Source organism: Cetorhinus maximus, chromosome 11 (genome assembly GCF_964194155.1).
Source record: "Cetorhinus maximus chromosome 11, sCetMax3.hap1.1, whole genome shotgun sequence".
Taxonomy (NCBI): Eukaryota; Metazoa; Chordata; class Chondrichthyes; order Lamniformes; family Cetorhinidae; genus Cetorhinus; species Cetorhinus maximus.
This window is the reverse complement of record NC_135889.1, coordinates 55,305,462-55,324,434: the sequence shown is the minus strand read 5'-3', so window position 1 is coordinate 55,324,434 and position 18,973 is coordinate 55,305,462. Positions and strand designations below refer to the sequence as shown.

At 42.7% G+C, this 18,973-nt stretch overlaps 1 protein-coding gene across 6 annotated transcripts in view; it reads right to left on the bottom strand.

Moving 5' to 3' along the window:
• The window catches only part of sestd1 (SEC14 and spectrin domains 1), a 153,315-nt gene that overhangs the window by 58,652 nt on the left and 75,690 nt on the right, over positions 1-18,973 (bottom strand). For all 6 annotated transcript variants that reach the window (XM_078551950.1, XM_078551951.1, XM_078551955.1 and 3 more), the window contains 3 exons: positions 10,646-10,743; positions 6,259-6,314; positions 751-962 (listed from right to left, as the gene is read on the bottom strand). In XM_078551950.1, the coding sequence (XP_078408076.1) occupies positions 751-962; positions 6,259-6,314; positions 10,646-10,743 (366 nt within the window). The remainder of the gene's footprint in view (positions 1-750; positions 963-6,258; positions 6,315-10,645; positions 10,744-18,973) is intronic.

Genomic DNA, 18,973 nt, shown 5'->3' with positions numbered 1-18,973 from the left:
AGCCTGGAAAGGGGATGATGATAGACTATTTTACCATGTGAAAACACTACAATCAAGCTCTTCTCCAAGTCTACAAATGCAAATGTTTCCTCAGGGCTCGCTAGACAGCAATGAGGAGGAAAGAAATAATTATTTATACAGTGGCCTTCACAACCTCAGGAAGTCGCAAAGCACTTCACAACTAATGAGGTACATTTTTAAAATTGGTGTCGTAATGTAGGGAAATGCTGCAGCGAATATGCATGTAGCAGGATCCCACAAATATCAATGAAATTAATAACTAGATAATCGACTTTTTAGCTATGTTGGTTTCGAAGCAAATGCTGGCCAGTGCTCCCTTGCTGTTCTTCAAACAATGCCATGGAATTTTGTTTACATGCAGCTGGGAAGCTTTAGTTTAACATTATTTCCTAAAGGCGGCATCTTCAAAAGTACAGCATACTGGTAAATTACACTGAAATGCCAATATAGATTATGTGTCCAAGTCTTTAAAATGGGGCTCGAAAAACAATATTCTGACTCAGAGCCATAACTGTGACACCTTTGCTAACTGACCACTCCTAACTCAGTGAACAATAGGCCAACTGCAATACCTCAAATGTTAGCCATGATAAAAAGTAGGTAAACCAACACAGGTCTGCAATCTCCTGGTCTGTAGGGCACAAATCCACAATCAGTGAGCACAGTTGTCTTAAGACCAAACCATTGCAATTTGTACAAATGTGCATAACATTCAGAATTATTGCTCACCTGCATAACTTTTTGCTGTATTTCCTCAAGCTGGGTACGTTTATTACGTTGTCTGCAGACTTCTTGATATCTAGTGTATTGTTCCCGCAGAGAATCCAGTAGTTTCACTACTTTGGGCTGAGCTAACAATTCGTCATCCATTGGGGACCATGACATACCTCCTTCTAACCCATTAAAGCGGCGCTGTTGCAATTCTGATAGTAGTTCATGACCTTTAGAGTAATTCCAGAAAATATTTAAATACCAATTTACAATTCAATCTCTTATAGATGTGCCAATGGTGTAAGTATCTCTTACTTCAAAACTGAAACATGCAACTTTGAAACAGATAGATGTTAATAAGCATTTGTTTGATTAAGTGGAGGGACTGGACCAGCATATAAATGTAGGTCAAAAGCTGGGAATTCTGCAGCGAGTAACTCACCTCCTGACTCCTCAAAGCCTATCCACCATCTGCAAGGCACAAGTCAGGAGTGTGATGGAATATGCTCCACTTGCCTGGATGAGTGCAGATCCAACAACACTCAAGAAGCTTGATACCATCCAGGACAAAGCAGCTTGCTCTCCATCAACCACCTTAAACATTCATTCCTTCCAACACCGACACACAGTGGCAGTAGTATGTACCACATACAAGATGCATTGCAGCAACTCACCAAGGCTCCTTCGACAGCACTTTCCAAACCCGTGACCTCTAGAAGACAAGGGCAGCAGGTGCATGGGGACCACACCACCTGAAGGTTCCCCTCCAAGCTACACACCATCCTGACTTGGGAATATATCGCTGTTCCTTCACTATCGCTGGGTCAAAATCCTGCAGCTTCCTTCCTAACAGCACTATGGGTGTACCTACACCACATGGGCTGCAGCTGTTTAAGGCAGCAGCTCACCACCACCTTCTCAAGGGCAAATAGGGATGGGCAACAAATGTTGGTCTAGCCAGTGACGCCCACATCCCATGAAATGAACATTAAAAAAAAGCATTTTCTCAGGCATAGATTATGCCCTTGTAAGCGTTATGATTTTTGCTTTATGTGCATAATTCAGACACTACAACAAATCCACTTAGTGGAGAAGTCTTGCTGTTATGTAACATGCACCCCTCCTCCATTCCCCCTACTGAGATACTATAGAGACTGTCCTAAGGGAGCTAAAAGAGTTTGACATCTTATCACTTAATGTCAAACTAAGAAAGCACTTGTTTGGGTGATTAGCATTCACACACTTCACCTAGTACATAAAGTAACAACACAATTCAAATAGCGTCTGGATTTTAGTGTTCATGTTGCATCAGGAAAATTCCCTGTTTATGCTACAGACAGTTTCAGGAGTCAACAAAAAAGTTGGTCCACTCTCCCAACACTTCAAATTTAATGAAATGTACCACAAAAACAGGAGCAATGGTGGCAGTTTGGATCAGAGCACAAAAATACATATAGTGAGCTTGATCTAAGATAAAGCCTCAATAAACTTGTGAACAACCATTGCTGAATCCCCCACTATCAACATCATGAAGATTACCATTGATCAGAAACTGAACTGGACCCCCCACACAAATACTAACAGCTCCTGACTCCTTAAAGCCTGTCCACCATCTACAAGGCACAAGTTACGAGTGTGATGGAATACTCTCCCCTTGCCTGGATGAGTGCAGCTCCAACAACATGCAGGAAGCTCGACACCAGCACAAAGGAAGGTGGTTGCGGTTGTTGGAAGTCAAACATCTCAGTTCCAGGACATCACTGTAGGAGTTCCTCCGGGTAGTGTCCTCGGCCCAACCATCTTCAGCCGCTTCATCAATGACCTTTCTTCCGTCATAAGGTCAGAAGTGGGGATGTTCGCTGATGACTGCACAATGTTCAGCACCATTCGTGACTCCTCAGTTAATGAAGCAGTCCATGTCCATAAGACATAGGAGCAGAAATTAGGTCATTCAGCCCATCGAGTCTGCTCCACCATTCAATCATGGCTGATAAGTTTCTCAACACCATTCTCCCGCCTTCTCCCCGTAACCTTTGATCCAAATGCAGCAAGACCTGGACAATATCCAGGCTTGGGTTGACAAGTGGCAAGTAACATTCACGCCACACAAGTGCCAGGCATTGACCATCTCCAACAAGAGAGAATCTAATCTTCGCCCCTTGACATTCAATGGCATTACCATCACTGAACCCCCCACTATCAACATTCTGGGGGTTACCATTGACCAGAAACTGAACTGGACTAGTCATAAAAATACTGTGTCTACAAGAGCAGGTCAAAAGCTAGGAATCTTGTGGCAAGTAACTCACCCCCTGACTCCCCAAAGCCTGTCCAACATCTGCAAGGCAGGAGTGTGATGGAATACTTTCCAACTGCTTGGACGAGTGCAGCTCCGACAACACTCAAGGAGCTCGACACCATCCAGGAAAAAGTAGCCCAATTGATTGGCGCCCCACCAACAAACATTTGCCCCCTCCATTATCGATACATAGAGGCAGCAGTGTGTACCGTCTCCAACATGCATTGCAGGAACTCGTCAAGTATCAGACCGCATTTTCCAAACCCACGATCACTACCATCTAGAAGGACAAGGGCAGCAGACACTTGGGAACAACACCACCTGAAAGTTCCCCTCCAAGCCACTCACCATCTTGACCTAGAAATTTACCGCCATTCCTTCACTGTCACTGGGTCAAAATCCTGGAACTCCCTCCTGGAGCACTGTGGGTGTACCAACACCACATGGACTGCAGTGGTTCAAGGCAGCAGTTTACCACCACTTTCTGAAGGGCAATTAGGGATGGGCAATAAATGTTGACGTAGCCGGCAATGCCCACATCCCATGAATGAATAAAACAAAATCCAGGACAAAGCAGCCCCTAGATTGGCACCCCATCCACCACCTTGAACATTTACACCCTCCAGCATCATCACACCATGACGGCAGCGTGTACTATACACAAGATGCAATGCAGCAATTCAATCTTTGACAGCACATTCCAAATCCATAATCCCTACCACTTGCAAGGACAATAACAGCCCCACCACTTGCAAGCTCCCTTCCAAGTCAAACACCGCCCTGACTTGGAAATATATCACCATTCCTTCACTGTCACTGGGTCAAAATCTCCATCCCTAACAGCACTGTGGGACTGCAGCTGTTTAAGAAGGGGACTCACCACCGCCTTCTCAAAGGCAGTTAGGGATGGGAAATAAATGCTGGCCTTGCCAATGACACCCAAAAAAAAAGTTAAACACAAAGGAAATTGGCTAGAAAATCTTTTAGTACAGAAAAGGACCAACTTTGTTCAATTAAGAACGATTATGGAGATTAAAATAAAAGATTTGTATTTTTACAGCAGCTTTCACAACCTTAGCAAGTCCAAATCGCTTTACAGTCAATGAAGCACTTTTGAAGTGTCGTCACAGTTGTAGGCCCAGAGTTTCGTCCCCAGGTCGGGTTTGCTGAGTTGGGAGATTAAAATGTCTGCCTCCAGGTTGGATTTTTGGTCAGGGGCTGGGGGAGTGGGGTGCTGAAACAGGAGTTGGGGCAAGTGACTTTGGAATGAATGTGCAGGCTGCCGGGTGTGGGTATAAGCTGGGTGCAAGGCCTGCCTCTGTGTCCCAGTACAGTTTAAATAAATAAAAATTATCACAGCCCACATCCCCCCCACAAACAACCCCCACACGCTCCTTAAGCCCCATCCCCCACCACATATTCCTTATGCCCCATCCATGCCAACCCTTTGCCCTTATCTCCTCCATGCCAACTCATCTAGTATCCTTGGATGGTTCATTGACAGCTCTGCCACTTCCTGGATAGCTTTGGCAGGTTTGACAGCTGGACAGCTCTTTGACAGCTTGACAGTTCCAATGATTTTGTGCGTAAAAAATGCATAATCATGTTCACTTTTAACAATCCCATAGGGTGCCTTGCATCTCCCTGAGGTGTCCCTGGACCCTATTCAAAGGGGTGCCCTATCTCTCCAAAGGGATACCCTAGTTATCCAAAGAATCTACCAAGTTCAGACCTCCTCCACCTGTTCTATTCTGTACAATCTGGATTCCGTACTCCTGTTCTTCCTAAGTCCCACTTCAGTGAAGGCAGCCAGTGAATTAAATGGCCAACTGCCCCCACGAATCGCGCATGCGTGAATCCCAGCTCTACTCCAGTCCCAGCCCCATGAAGATGGAAAGTGCTGGGTTCAAGGCGCAGGGCTTAGAATTTTCAGTCATTTCAAGGTTTGCACCACGACAGAGAACTTTTATGTCCACCCAAGAGAGTGGATGGGGACTCAGTTTAATGGCTCATTCAAAACGTAGAATCTCCGACACTGCAGCATTCCCTCAATACTGCACTCGAGTGTCAGCCTAGATTTTTGTGTATAAGTCCCACAACCTTTTGACGATGGCAAGAGTGCTACTCCAAGAGCCACAGCTTATACCTTGTAAACCTTTCATGACCCCACTTATTTTATGTCTGTAGAAAAGGAAGGTTGGGCATATGGGATTGAATTACACAAGGAAATAACTGAGCAGAATAGGCCTGTTTTTTTTCACTTTAAGCATAGAACATAACATATCCAATATGGGAATGGGTTGCATGCGATTGGTAGCACTGGACCAGAGGCTTACGTTCAAAGTTTATTCTAGGTTAGCAGGTGCATGAAACATTGATAATAAAACAGAAAATACTGGAAAATATTCAGCAGGTCTGACAGTATCTGTGGAGAGAGAAACAGAGTTAAGTTTTGAGTAGTCATACGGACTTGAAACATGAACTCTGTTTCTCTCTCCAAAGATGCTGCCAGATCTGCTGTGTATTTGTAGCATTTTCTGTTTTTATTTCAGATTTCCAGCATCTTCAGTATTTTGCTTTTATTTTAGCATGAAGCATAGAGATCCCTGAAAATCGGAGAAGTCTTCGCTGACAGGCAGCTAGCATTCTTAAACTGTGCTAATGTGAAAAGTATTATTTCTCTCGATGGACAGCGGAGAAACAATACTGCTTATAGGAACCAAAAATGGAGGGACTGGAACAGACACTGCTAGAGCATGTGAGCAGATACTGTGCCTATTTGTGATACTAACCAATTCACACGTTTGGAAGCTAGGTGAACAATAAATTGTTTAACTGCCAAAAAAGTGGGCATGATCTAAAAAAAAAAGTCACTGCAATTGATGTGATATCTGTGTTCATCAATACTTGTGCATGCAAAAGGAGTCTCTCCTTTTAAACATCTGAAAAGTCCAATGTCACGATATTATCTGAATCGTAATACATACACATAAACACACAGGTGTATTATTCTGTCAGCAGAGGTAACACAAATCATTTTTAAAATGTGGCACTGATATTTAAGTTGCTGCTCAAACATAAACGATCCAAAACAGATGCACAGATACAACTTGGACCAGATTTTACAGAGCTGATCAGTTCAAAAGGCTCATTACATAATAAAATTTAGTATTTTCTATGGCAGTTAAAATATTTTTAAACACTTAATATTTATTAGAAACGGCTACCTGTTTGTAAAACTGTTTCTGGGTCCACAGAAGGAAGAAAACTGTATTCCACAGGCCTATCAATGTAAACAACAAGTTAAACTTTCTAGATGCAATACAAGATGCAAAACAAAATCACAGGCTGCAATTCCAGAACATAAAAATAAAAATTGAACTGCCAAACATTTCAAGAGGGTTGAGACAGCACTATATTACTGCAAAATACTTTAGTTTGCCCTTGGATATCTGTGCATTATGCAACCCCATCTGGTGGCACTAACAGGTACTGAATGATATCATATGCACAACAATAACAACTTAGATTTATACGGCATCTTTAACCAATGAAATGATCCAAAACTTTTCCCAAGAGTATTATAAAACAAAGTATGACACTGAGCCACATAAGGGGATATTTGGTCAGTTGACCAAAAGCTTTGTCAAAGAGGTAGATTTTAAAAAATGGCTTGAAGGAGAAAAGCGAGATAGAGAGCCAAAGAGGTACAAGGAGGGAATTTCAGAGCTTGGGGTCTAGGCAACTGAAGGCACAGCAACCAATGGTGGAGCAATTATCACTGGGAATGCACAAGAGGCCAGAATTAGAGCAGCATAGATATCTCAATGGGCTGTGTTATGCTGTTCTATTCAATGTAAATGTACCAATCATACGACAAAAATTGGTAAAACAATAATGAGTTAATTATTCAAAGATAGAACTATATACGATCAACAGTCTCCCAGTTAAATGTTCCAGGCTCGATTCCCTGTTAGATAAGCCTACAGCTTCCCACTGTGCCTTTCTTGGCATCCTTTGATGGGCTCATTGAGATGCTCTGTGAAATTATGGGCCAATCCAGTCACCCTAGAGAAGCGCAGTAAGTCAGAGGCAGAAGTTGGTTCATATGGTATTACCAGTGTAGTACAGAGCAGAAATGTCTTCTTGATGTCAAGTCGTCCAGGAATTTGAAGCCTAGCTTGAAATTTGACATAGATCTAGATTTTTCAAGATCCTTTCCACAGGTCGCAGATCAAGAGGTAAAATAAAAGCAGTTCTTGAACAGAAGCAAAGTCTTGTGTTTTCCCCAATGTAGTCCAGTGCAGAAAAGTGGTCTAGATGTCCAATCAAGTCCATGAATGTGAAACCGAATTTGAGGGAAAATCCATAGCCAGGTCTTTTCCAGATCTTTACCAGAGCTCATATGCCAAGTCACAGATGGGCTTTGAGCCATCAAACAGAAGCTGTTTAAACTAACAGTTAACTTGAAGTCCAAGTTAAAAATGCACCAACTGTTGGAATCAAGGAAACTTAATCAAAAACGAGGATTCGGAGGGGAGAAAGAGCAACAGATGGCAGCAGATGGCTATGAATGCACGATTATATTGAGGAGCTCCCTAGGGAGTTGACTGTACAGGAGCTATCTGGAACTTCACATGTTGATCCTGGTCTCAGTCAGAGTAAACACTGTATCTCAGATTGAGGTATACCAAATTAGGCATCTACACTTTCTTTGTTTAAAACTGTGGTATAATTCTGAGAACGTGCTTGGCTGAAGACGAAGAATTTACACGAATGCCATCATAGGTCTGCAGGAGGTTCTGAGAAGGCACAACTATATGCAGCATCGCTTGCATGCAATGAGATTTAGCTTTTTCAAAATTTTCTGGAATGGAAAAGAACACAAGTTCAAGAATGCTGCACATAGGGCAGAATTTTGGCCTCGGTTGGCGGGCAGGCCTGACCGGCTTGGCGGCGGGCAGGCAGCCAAACTCCGCCGTCGAAACAGGGCCTGCCGCTATTTTGAGTGGGTGGGCCAATTAAGGCCCACCCAAAGGCCTGCCCGTCAGGAAGCGCTATGCGCTTCCTGTGCGGGGGGTGGAGAGATTCCCCATCTGTCAAAGTGTGCTCTTTCGTGCATGCGCGTGAAAGAGCGCACTGCTCTCTGAGACTAAGTGCTGTCTAAAAAAACTTAAAAATAGAAGAATTATTAACATGTCCCCCTCATGTGACAATGTCACACGAAATGGGACATGTTAATAAATATCACATAACATTTATTAAAGTTTTTTAAAATGGACATGAAACCTCATCCCGCCAGTGGATGAGGTTTCATGTATTATCAGAAGCCCGCTGGGGCCCCTGGCCTGCCCTCCAGCCCTAAGGTTGGACAGGCAGGGTCTTTAATTATCTTAATTGCTCTGTCAATGGCCGATTGAGGCCATTGACAGGTCAGCTGGCGAATAGCTGATTTCGCTGACCACCCGCCTTCCTAAAAATTTAAAGGGACTGGGATGACATCGGGGGTTCCTCCCGACATCATCCTGTGTCATTTTCCCGTTGGCGAGTGGGCCCCGCCCCCAAATCGCCAACGGGAAAATTCTGGCCATAGTTCCCAATATACTACATACTCATCTGCCAACTGAAATTTAAGGTTATGATGAAAATTGACAAACTTAAATCCAGACAAATTGAAGATGCAATGAGTCTGTCAACATCTGAAGGTAGGTTAACCCTATGAAGAGACGTCTTTCTCTAAAATGTTAACCCATCTTTTTCCTTTTCTGTCAATGGGACTGCTTTGCATTGCCAGCATTTTTTTTTCTTTATCACATCCATGCAAGCTGTTTATCATTAAACAAGTTAAAAATTAGGAAATGAGAAGTATAAAAATGAATCATATGGAACCTTTTCACCAATATAATTGAGAAATAAGTCAACAGGAAATGTCACTGAAGTACACAGTATGAATTTTTGAAACATAACTGGATGTGTTCTGTACAGAGAAGCAATGAGGGATATGGTAAGAAGCTGCATGGGTTGGGATGAAAAAGAAATAGGCTTCTCGGCATTCATGGTCTTTTCTTAAAAATGTCACGTTCTATTCTAGCACAGTATTCGGTTTTATTTATAAAAATATAATCCAGCCTGAGTAATTTATTAACACATCTTTCATTTTTAAGAAGTTTTATTGCATCCTAGTACCATGCTTATGTAAAATATTATGCCATCTAACATCAAACTCGTTTTAAGTAGAGCTTTATAGCCATCTGAAATATTGCACATCTCGAGCATTGCTTTATTAATAGGGGCCTTGGCCTGTAATCATTCTGGAAGCCATATTACTATTATTAAATGCTATTTGTGAAAACTGTCTAGAATTTTGTCTGTTGTTAACCAGAAACAGGTTAACATCAGCAAACTGATAGAAACAAGGTTATTTAGATGGGTTAAATTAAAACACTGCACTCTAATACTTACAGTGGAAGACATGGGCAGAACTTTCAACATTCAAATGGATGAAAAATGCGCAATATCAGATTGGCTGGCCATTAAAACCCCAGCCTGATTTTCCTTTCCAATGGAAAGATTGAACAGAAAAGCATATGGAACTCGCTGCCACAGGAAGTAGCTGAGGCAAATAGCATGAGGGAGAAAGAGATTGAACAATATGCTGATGGGGTTCAATGAGTAAAGGAAGGGCAAGCTTCTATGGAACATAAACACCAGCCTGAGCCTGTTGAGTTACATGGTCTGTTTCTACGCTGTAAATACTTTATAATTGGTGTTTTACCCCCACTCTGAAATTGAAGGTTTTGGTGAATGCGTTATTCTTTTGTGAATTTTTACTGAAATCAAGGTCAAGGATATTGATTCTGAAAATGGGATATGTGAATGTAGCTACCACTCTTTCTTCCTTTTAAAAATCAAGCATCTGCCCTAATATCCTAGGGGCCATTTTCCCTGAAACAGGATGAGAGTGGGTAGGCAGACCAATTCAACTACTTAAGGGATTATCAATTTTCCAGTCAGCCTCCAGGTCCCCATAGGCATCAGGGATCACTTTAGCTCCCTGGAGGCAGCCTCCTATCAGCAGAAGTTTGAGAGACGGCACCTCCGTTTAGGGGCACCCTAACACTCACTCATTGTAAATCCAGCCTGCTGCTCCTTCTGAGCTGCAGAGCCTCCTGTTGGCCTTTCAGCTTTGAGAGTCCACCCCCTGTCCTTAATTGGATAGTCAGCCTACCCTCTGGCCACTAATTGGCCAAGTTGGGGAAAATCACCCCAAGATGACTGCTTCCCCCACAGTGCAGGCTTCTGAGCCATATTTGAGCCCAACGGCAGTGTCCTGAAGACCAACGGAAAAATCTAGCCCAAAGTCTTTAACATCTATAGACTTGAAAATATCAGAGGCAAAAATCTGCATCTTGTGAAGAAACAGAATAAAAATTTTAATGATTAATAGAACATCTACGATCCACAAGATAGAAAAAGTAGAGCAAGTAGTAATCTTAAAGAAATCGGAGGCTGAATTAGTATAATGACTATAAAGCAGATTAGAGAATAAACATAAAATCTTAGTACTTGGTAAATGAAACTACAAATCTACAAACATGCACATTTTATTCCTACCTTTCTTTCTCCTGTTGACTGCCCCTCTCGGATCCATTATTAATTAGAGCTAGTTCATCCAGCAGTGATGTAGATTCTTTTGTAAACTTTTCAAAGACCTAAATTGAACGAGAAAAATGTTTTCTCCTCAAATATTTCACTTTCAAGCTGAGCTTCAAGTTAAAACTAACTTGCGCAGAACAGATGCAGAATACCATTAGGATTCAACAATAAAGATCTGGTTAATAAAAGGTTACTTTTCATTCAGTAAAAGATTAGCAAAAATCTGAAAAAATTCTTTTGATTCACCAAAACCATATTGAAGAAAAATAGACATTTCTTAATCACTGCAACTTTGTCAACAAAATTGTTTGACATCTTAAGTGATCCACCCCTTCTAATTTTGTTGAACAATGCTGCATTTCTATTCCTGTAAACATAAAAGTGCTTCATATTTGATACCATGTTTTGGATCGCTATTACGTGGAATCTTTCAGCTAAAAATTAGTTTATACCTGATTAGTTTTGCTTCTTTCTTATTATGCATCAATGGTTACTTGTATTAGTAACCTGATTTTATTACATGGTTGTTACTGCAGGGTTCAAAAGAAATACAATTTAAAAATTGTTGAATTTTCCCATTTAGGTCAACTGCTGAATTTCACGGGAGGCAGTTTGACTCAAGAGAACGATTCTGCAGGAGTAAAAGAGAAAAGGAGGATTGATTTGTAGTAATTGTTTATGTTAATTTCTTCAGAAGAAGATTCCAAAGGATAATGGGTCCCTTGTGGACAATAAACTGGCCTTTATGATTAAATTTAAGTAATACTAGTGATAATCCAAACAGTTTTCCATGCTCCCATGTGCTTTTTAAATTATAAATACTTCAACCTGCAAAAGGTCAAAAAATTACATCAGTCCAATAATGCACTTGATGGTAAACATGAAAAACGGTATTGTTGTGTATGTCCATGTAAATAAAGTTATTAGGCAGAATTATCCGGTCCCATTGGCAGCGGGCGTGAGCAGATAATATGGCAAGAAGGCCAAAGATTGGTTTTATGCCGTCGTGAGACCATTTTGCGATCATCCGCTCAACCTGTCAATGGCGGTCTGTGTTTTCCACCGCCACTCATCAGGAACCTTATTTCAATATGTTAGCATCTCATTATAAGCCCTGATCGCCAGAATCATCCCCCCACACTGGATCATCTAGGCACAGTGGTGTGATTGCATGCCGACCTGTTTCACAACTGTACAAAAGCAACATGCACCTGGCGAGCTGTACTTTGCGGTTTGTTTGCCAATTTTGCTTCAGGCAACACTCACGGTCATCAGCGCCTGGCTTCACAGGCAGCACCACATCACTTTTAGCGGGGGCTCACAGGCAGGTCTCTATCTACCAGACCAACCATAAAGCGGGGGTAGCTTGACAGTACTGGCGAAGGGGGTTATCCCAGGGTGTGTGTGGGGACACATGTTGACCTGTGCAAGCGGCCTCAAGATAGTGAGGGCTGAGGAGGCAGTCTCCAGATGAGATGAGGCCAGACGGAGATGTGAGGGTATGTGAGAGAGTGAGTGATGCCCCTTGAGCTGGCAGTGATTGAGATACCAGTGAATGTGTGACGGGCTTGAGAGATTAGAATGGTGAGATGGTTGATGTACCCTGGCAGCACGAATGAGATCATTCATCCGTTTTCAGCATGGATGGCCAACCTCTTGTGTGCACTGTTAGCATTGATCATCTCTGCCACCGTATCCCAAGCCAGAGTGGTGAGGCTGATGGGCCTCCTGTGGCCAGAGCAGGGGGTATAGTGTCTGGGAAGAGTGTGTCCTGCAGTCAGCATCATGATGAAGCAGTCTGGGCAGAGTGTCCTGAAGTCAGCTCTTGTTGAAAATAACAAGAGTGACAGCACAAGACAGCACGAGAAAGCGGCGAAGATCAGTACCAGGGCAAGTGCGGGGAAGCTTCAAAAAGTGACGTCAGTACAAAGGTAAGAGATGATTGGTGAGTAGTGGGTAAGTGTTTTTCTCCAGTTTAAAATAGATTAAGCTAAGGAAAGTTACGAGTTCTAGTCTTTATTTAAAGTACATAAATAATTTAACTTTTTTTTTAAAACTGTATTTAACTTAAAGTAAGGGGTTTTTTTCAACTAAAGGCATGGCAGGGCAGCTCAGTCCCGTGTTATGTACCACCTGCAACATGTGGGACGTCCTAGATGCTCCTTGCGCTCTGACCGACCACGTGTGCAGGAAGTGCCACCAGCTCCAGCTACTTGAGCTCCGAGTTTTGGAGCTTGAGCGGCAGCTGGAGGCACTGAGGTGCATCTGTGAGGCTGAGTGTTTCGTGGATAGCACGTTTTTAGATGTGGTCACCCCACAGCTTACGGAAGTGCAGACAGAGAGGGAATGGGTGACCATCAGTCAGAAGAAAGGTGTCAGGCAGGTAGTCAGGAAATCCCCAGGGTACATCTCGCTTGAGAACCATTTTTCTGTGTTGCAAAACGGTGAGAGTGACAGTTCCTCTGGGGAGTATAGCCATGCTCATAGCACTGTGAGTGGCTTAGCTGCACAGTGGGGGAGGAAAAAGAGGGGAAGAGCAATAGTGGTAGGAGACTCGATAGTAAGGGGAACAGACAGGTGTTTCTGCGGCCGTAGACATGACTCCAAGATGGTATGTTACCTCCCTGGTGCCAGGGTTAAGGATGTAACTGTACGGCTGCAGGGCATTTAAAAGGGGGAGGGCCAACAGACAGAGATCGTGGGACATATTGGTGCCAAAGACATAGGTAAAAAGATGGATGAGGTGCTGCAAGCAGAATTTAGGGAGCTAGGAAGCAGGTTAAAAAACAGGACCTCAAAGGTAGTAATCTCTGGATTACTTCCGGTGCCACGCTCTAGTGAGTTTAGAAATAGGAGGTTAGATTAATGCGTGGCTGGAGAGATGGTACAGGAGGGAGGGCTTCAGATTTCTGGAACATTGGGACTATTACTGGGGGAGGTGGGATCTGTACAAGACGGACGGGTTGCATGTGAACTGGAATGGGACCAACATCCTTGCGGGGTGGTTTGCTAGTGCTGTTGGGGAGGATTTAAACTAACTTGGCAGGGGGATGGGATCCTGAGAGGAGGTTCAGCAGGAGGAGATGCACAGCCAAAATTAGAAGACAGAGCAAGGGAGTCTGGAAGGCATAGAAATTATAGGCCAATTAAGGCACAAGGGAGCTTGGCAAGGTTGGATGGTATCTATTTTAATGCAAGGAGTCTGACGAATAAGGCAGATGAGTTGAAGGCACAAATTAACGCATGGAAGTATCATGTCATTGCTGTCACAGAGACATGGCTGAGAGAGGGGCAGGATTTGCAGCTCAATATTCCAGGATATTGGGTCTTCAGGCGAGACAGGGGAGGTTGTAAAAGAGGAGGGGGTATCACAATATTGATCAAGGAATCAATTACAGCAGTAAAGGAGGGATTACATCTTAGAAGGCTCCTCAAATGAAGCCATATGGGTAGAACTTAAAAATAAAAAAGGAGCAATCTCTGCCTCGCGGATGCACCTCAGTGCCTCCAGCTGCCGCTCAAGCTCTGTAACTCGGAGCTCAAGTAGCTGTGTACTATAGGTCCCCAAACAGTCAGGAGAAATAGAAGAGCAGATATGTAGACAAATTTCAGAGAAGTGTAAAAATAATAGGGTAGTAATAGTGGGGGATTTCAACTTCCCCAACATTAACTGGGTTAGTCATAGTCATAGAGGGAGCGGAATTCTTAAAATGCATCCAGGAGAGCTTTTCAAGCCAGTACATAGAAGGCCCTACAAGAGAGGGGGCGGTCCTGGACTTAATTTTAGGGAATGAAGCCAGGCAAGTGGTAGGGGTATCAGTGGGGGAATATTTTGCAGATAGTGATCATAACTACGTTAGATTCAAGGTTGTTATGGAAAAGGACAAGGATGGGCCAGAAATCAGAGTTCTAAAGAGGGGGAAGGTCGATTTTAATAAGATCAGAAATGATTTGGCCAGAGTGGATTGGGAGCAGCTACTTTTAGGTAAATCTGCGTCAGAGCAGTGGGACTCATTCAAGAAGGAAATAGGGAGAGTACAGGGCCAACATATTCTGGTAAAGACAAAGGGTGGGACCAACAAATCCAGGGAACCCTGGATGTCGAGGGATATACAGGATTGGATAAACAGAAAAAGGAAGGCTTATGGCAGATATCGAGGGCTCAAAACAGCGAAAGACCTAGAAAAATATAGAATGTGTAGGGGGGAACTTAAAAAGGACATTAGGAGAGCAAAAAGGGGGCATGAAAAAGCGTTTGCAAGTGAAATAAAGGAAAATCCAACGTTATTTTGCAAGCACATTAAGAATAAGGGGATAACTAGGGAAAGAGTAGGGCCCATTAAGGGCCATAGTGGTTGTTACTCACAATAAGAGGTTGTGGTGGAAGAATTAATTCAGGATGGTCTCTTAGTTAAAGCTGGTTTATTCCTAAGACAGCCCCTCAGTGCTGCTAACTTCCTAGTAGCTTCCACCCAAAGGGTTCCAGCTGTACCTTTTTATTCTATTTAGATGGGATAATTAATGCCCATCACCTGTTTAACTAACAATTGGTTTTAACAAGATGATTGTCATATTAACAGATTCCCCTCTTTTTAAAATTAAAAAACTTGAACACCTTTTTGTTAAACAAAAGGAAATAATATCGCGTATTTCCACGTGTATAATTCCCACATGTATATGTGTATATATATGTGTGTATATATATGTGTGTATATATATATATATATATATACACACACACATATATACACACACACATATATACATACATATATATATATATACACACACATATATATATATATACACATATACACACATATATACATATACACACACACACAATTATAAAACAAAATCAATTTTTCATTGCATCATTATAAGACACACCTCTTCCAACACATTTAATAATTTTTTTGAGCAGGCACTTCTTGATAGTTGGTGACTTGTGTCAACCCATTTTAGCTGAGAGATCTCTTTTTCTCTCTAACATCTCCTTTATGCTGGCTAGGTCTATTCGTAGCCTTTTTTCCGTGATACTTTTTGTGGAATGAACGTTGTCCCAAAGAGACCGGTTATCAACATAACATTTTATCGGCAAACTTTTCCCACATCTCCCCTTATATAATATTTCTGTCAATATATTGGATAAGTAGACCCCCATATCTAATGTTTCTACTAAGGCTAAAGTTTCAGCAGCTAAGGTGCTTTTCACTACCCTTATTTTCTTGGCCTCCCAAGCCAGTGGGCAACATTTACCGTTCTTTCCCACCAAGATTATGATGAACCTTGATGCACTGAAGTGCCCAACTGGAAGATTGGCATGTGAAGCATCACTAAAAATGACCAAACTCATATCTTCTGGATCACCAAGGCTGGAAACTTGAGCACACATCTCAGAATTTAATTTTTGAAGTGTTTTATTTGCTCTCAGAACTTGCTCAACTGTAGCATGTTTCATCATGGTACTCAGCTCCAACACATAACAACTAGCGTCAGGCCTCGTCTGAATACACAACCAGTTCAGCAGCCCAATCAAACTTCTCAACTGTTCCATTTCTTCCTTGGTAGCAGGATCCTCTTTTTGTGATGATCTACCATGAGTTATTGGGATATAATTAACATTTTCTAGATAAGATTATTGGTTCAATGTCACTCCTAACTTGCTCTGCTTAATGTCTAAACCTATGTATTTAAAGGCCCCAGAAGCCTAACTCCTGACCTGGAATTCCTTCTTTATCTTCTCGATTACCCATTGTTCAAATTCTACAGATCCTCCCCACAGGAAGTCATCAACATGCATGATAAAGATCCCAGTTTCTCCTTATGGTACCAATAGAACATTACGGAGTCTGCCTTTAACTGAATGCAACCTGTTTTCAACAAGACAGGCCTCATGGAAAAATACCATACTCTTGATGCATCATTCAACCCATAAACACACTTATTCAATTTCCATAGCTTTCCTTCTACATCCCCGGCTTCTCTGGGTGGTTTCAAAAAAACTTCCTGTTGAAACTTCTCCCCCTGTAAAAACGCAGCCTTTATATCAATTGATTTGCACTCCCGGGAATAGGATCCAAAATAGCTAAAAAAAATCTTCAAACTCACTTTCCCCGCCATAGGCAAGTCCACTCTGACATCTGGCAATGCATTTGACGTAGTCTACTTGGACTTCAGCAAGGCTTTTGATAAGGTCCCGCATGGGAGACTGATAACGAAGGTAAGAGCCCATGGGATCCAAGGCAATTTGGCAAATTGGATCCAGAATTGGCTGAGTGGCAGGAAGCAGAGGGTGATGGTCGAGGGGCATTCTTGTGACTGGATGCCTGTGTCCAGTGGGGTTCCACAGGGATCAGTGTTGGGTCCCTTGCTCTTTGTGGTATATCTAAAGGATTTAGACTTGAATGTGGGAGGGTTGATCAGTAAGTTCGCGGATGACACGAAAATTGATGGGGTGGTAAATCGTGAGGAGGATAGCCTTAGATTACAGGAGGATATAGACAAGCTGCTCAGATGGGCTGATCAGTGGCAAATGGAATTTAATCCAGACAAGTGTGAGGTGATATACTTGGGCAGGACAAACAAGGCACGGGAATACATGATGAATGGTAGGACCCTGGGAAGTACCGAGGATCAGAGGGACCTTGGTGTACATGTCCATCGGTCACTTAAGGTAGCAGGACAGGTAGATAAGGTGGTTAAGAAGGCATATGGGATACTTGCCTCTATTAGCCGAGGCATAGAATATAAGAGCAGGGAGGTTATGCTGGAACTGTATAAAATGCTGGTTAGGCCACAGTTTGAGTATTGCGTGCAGTTCTGGGATCAGCATTATAGGAAGGATGTGATTGCACTAGAGAGAGTGCAGAGGAGATTTACCAGGATGTTGCCTGGGCTGGAGAGTTTTAGTTATGAGGAGAAATTGGATAGACTGGGGTTATTTTCCCTGGAGCAGAGGAAATTGAGGGGGGACATGATTGAGGTGTATAAAATTATGAGGGGCATAGATAGGGTAGACAGGAAGGAGCTTTTCCCCTTGGTGGAGGGATCAATAACCAGGGGACGTTGATTTAAGGTAAGGGGCAGGAGGTTTAGAGGAGGTGAGAGGAAGAATTTTTTCACCCAGAGGGTGGTGGGAATCTGGAACTCACTGCCTGAAAGGGTGGTAGAGGCAGAAACCCTCATAACATTTACGAGGTATTTGTGCACTTGCAATGCCATGGCATACAAGGCTATGGGCATAGTGCTGGAAAATGGGATTAGAATAGTTAGATACTTGTTTGGCTGGCGCAGACTCGATGGACCAAAGGGTCTTTTTCTGTGCTGTTGACCTCTATGATATCACAGCGGACTTCCATGACATTCAGAAGGCATTCCAAGGATACATCACAATCAGGTGGCTGCACTCTTCTTAGCTTTTGGGGCCATGTCTTTACCACAGCAGTCCTGGGCTGCAAGAATCGAGAACTGTGCGCACGGCTGCAGTTTAAATATGGCGCCAACATGAGGAAGCGGCGAGGTAATGACATGGCGGACAAATCAAAGGCTGCCCGCTAGCGAGATGGCGTGTTTCCTGTGGCTGCATAATTAATGAGGCAGGAAGGGGACGATACGGCACGAAAACCCGCCATTGCGGCCGTGGGAGGGGGTAAAATGTCTTTTTTCACACCTGCTACCGCACTTAGTACAAACCTGGGACTATTCTGCCCATTGTTTTCGGTGATTTGAGAGAATTTCTAACAAGGATGCTTTATTCATTTCCTTTCACTGCACGTATGGAATTGTGCAATGGTCACCAGGAATACCACTATGCAGAATATGGGTGTTCAAACTACTCTCTCAGCATATGTGACATGAATGATTGAGTTTACACAGTGCAAATTTAAGTTACCTAAATTATACTCATCAACATGGGAAATCTTTAAATTTGATTGAATCAACAAAGTGAAATGCCAGCAACTCTAATGTTACAGTTCATCAACGTTTTGCACACATTTACTGCATGTAGCACAAGTCAGCAAAAGGCACAAACATACTTTATTTTTTCTTGGCAGATGGTCAACCTGAAGCTGTGAGGCAATCTATGCAATGTACGCATCAAACACTAAGCATTCTGAGTCAGCACTCTCTGCAATAAGACGGGGTCTCTGGTGATTCTTCCACTGCAGAATAACAGCAATTCCTGATTGCATTTGGAATTTAAATGAATGAGAAAGCTTACCATTGCATACAGTACCAGAATTCCCCGAAGAAATTTAATGAATGCAATCAATTCATTGAGCT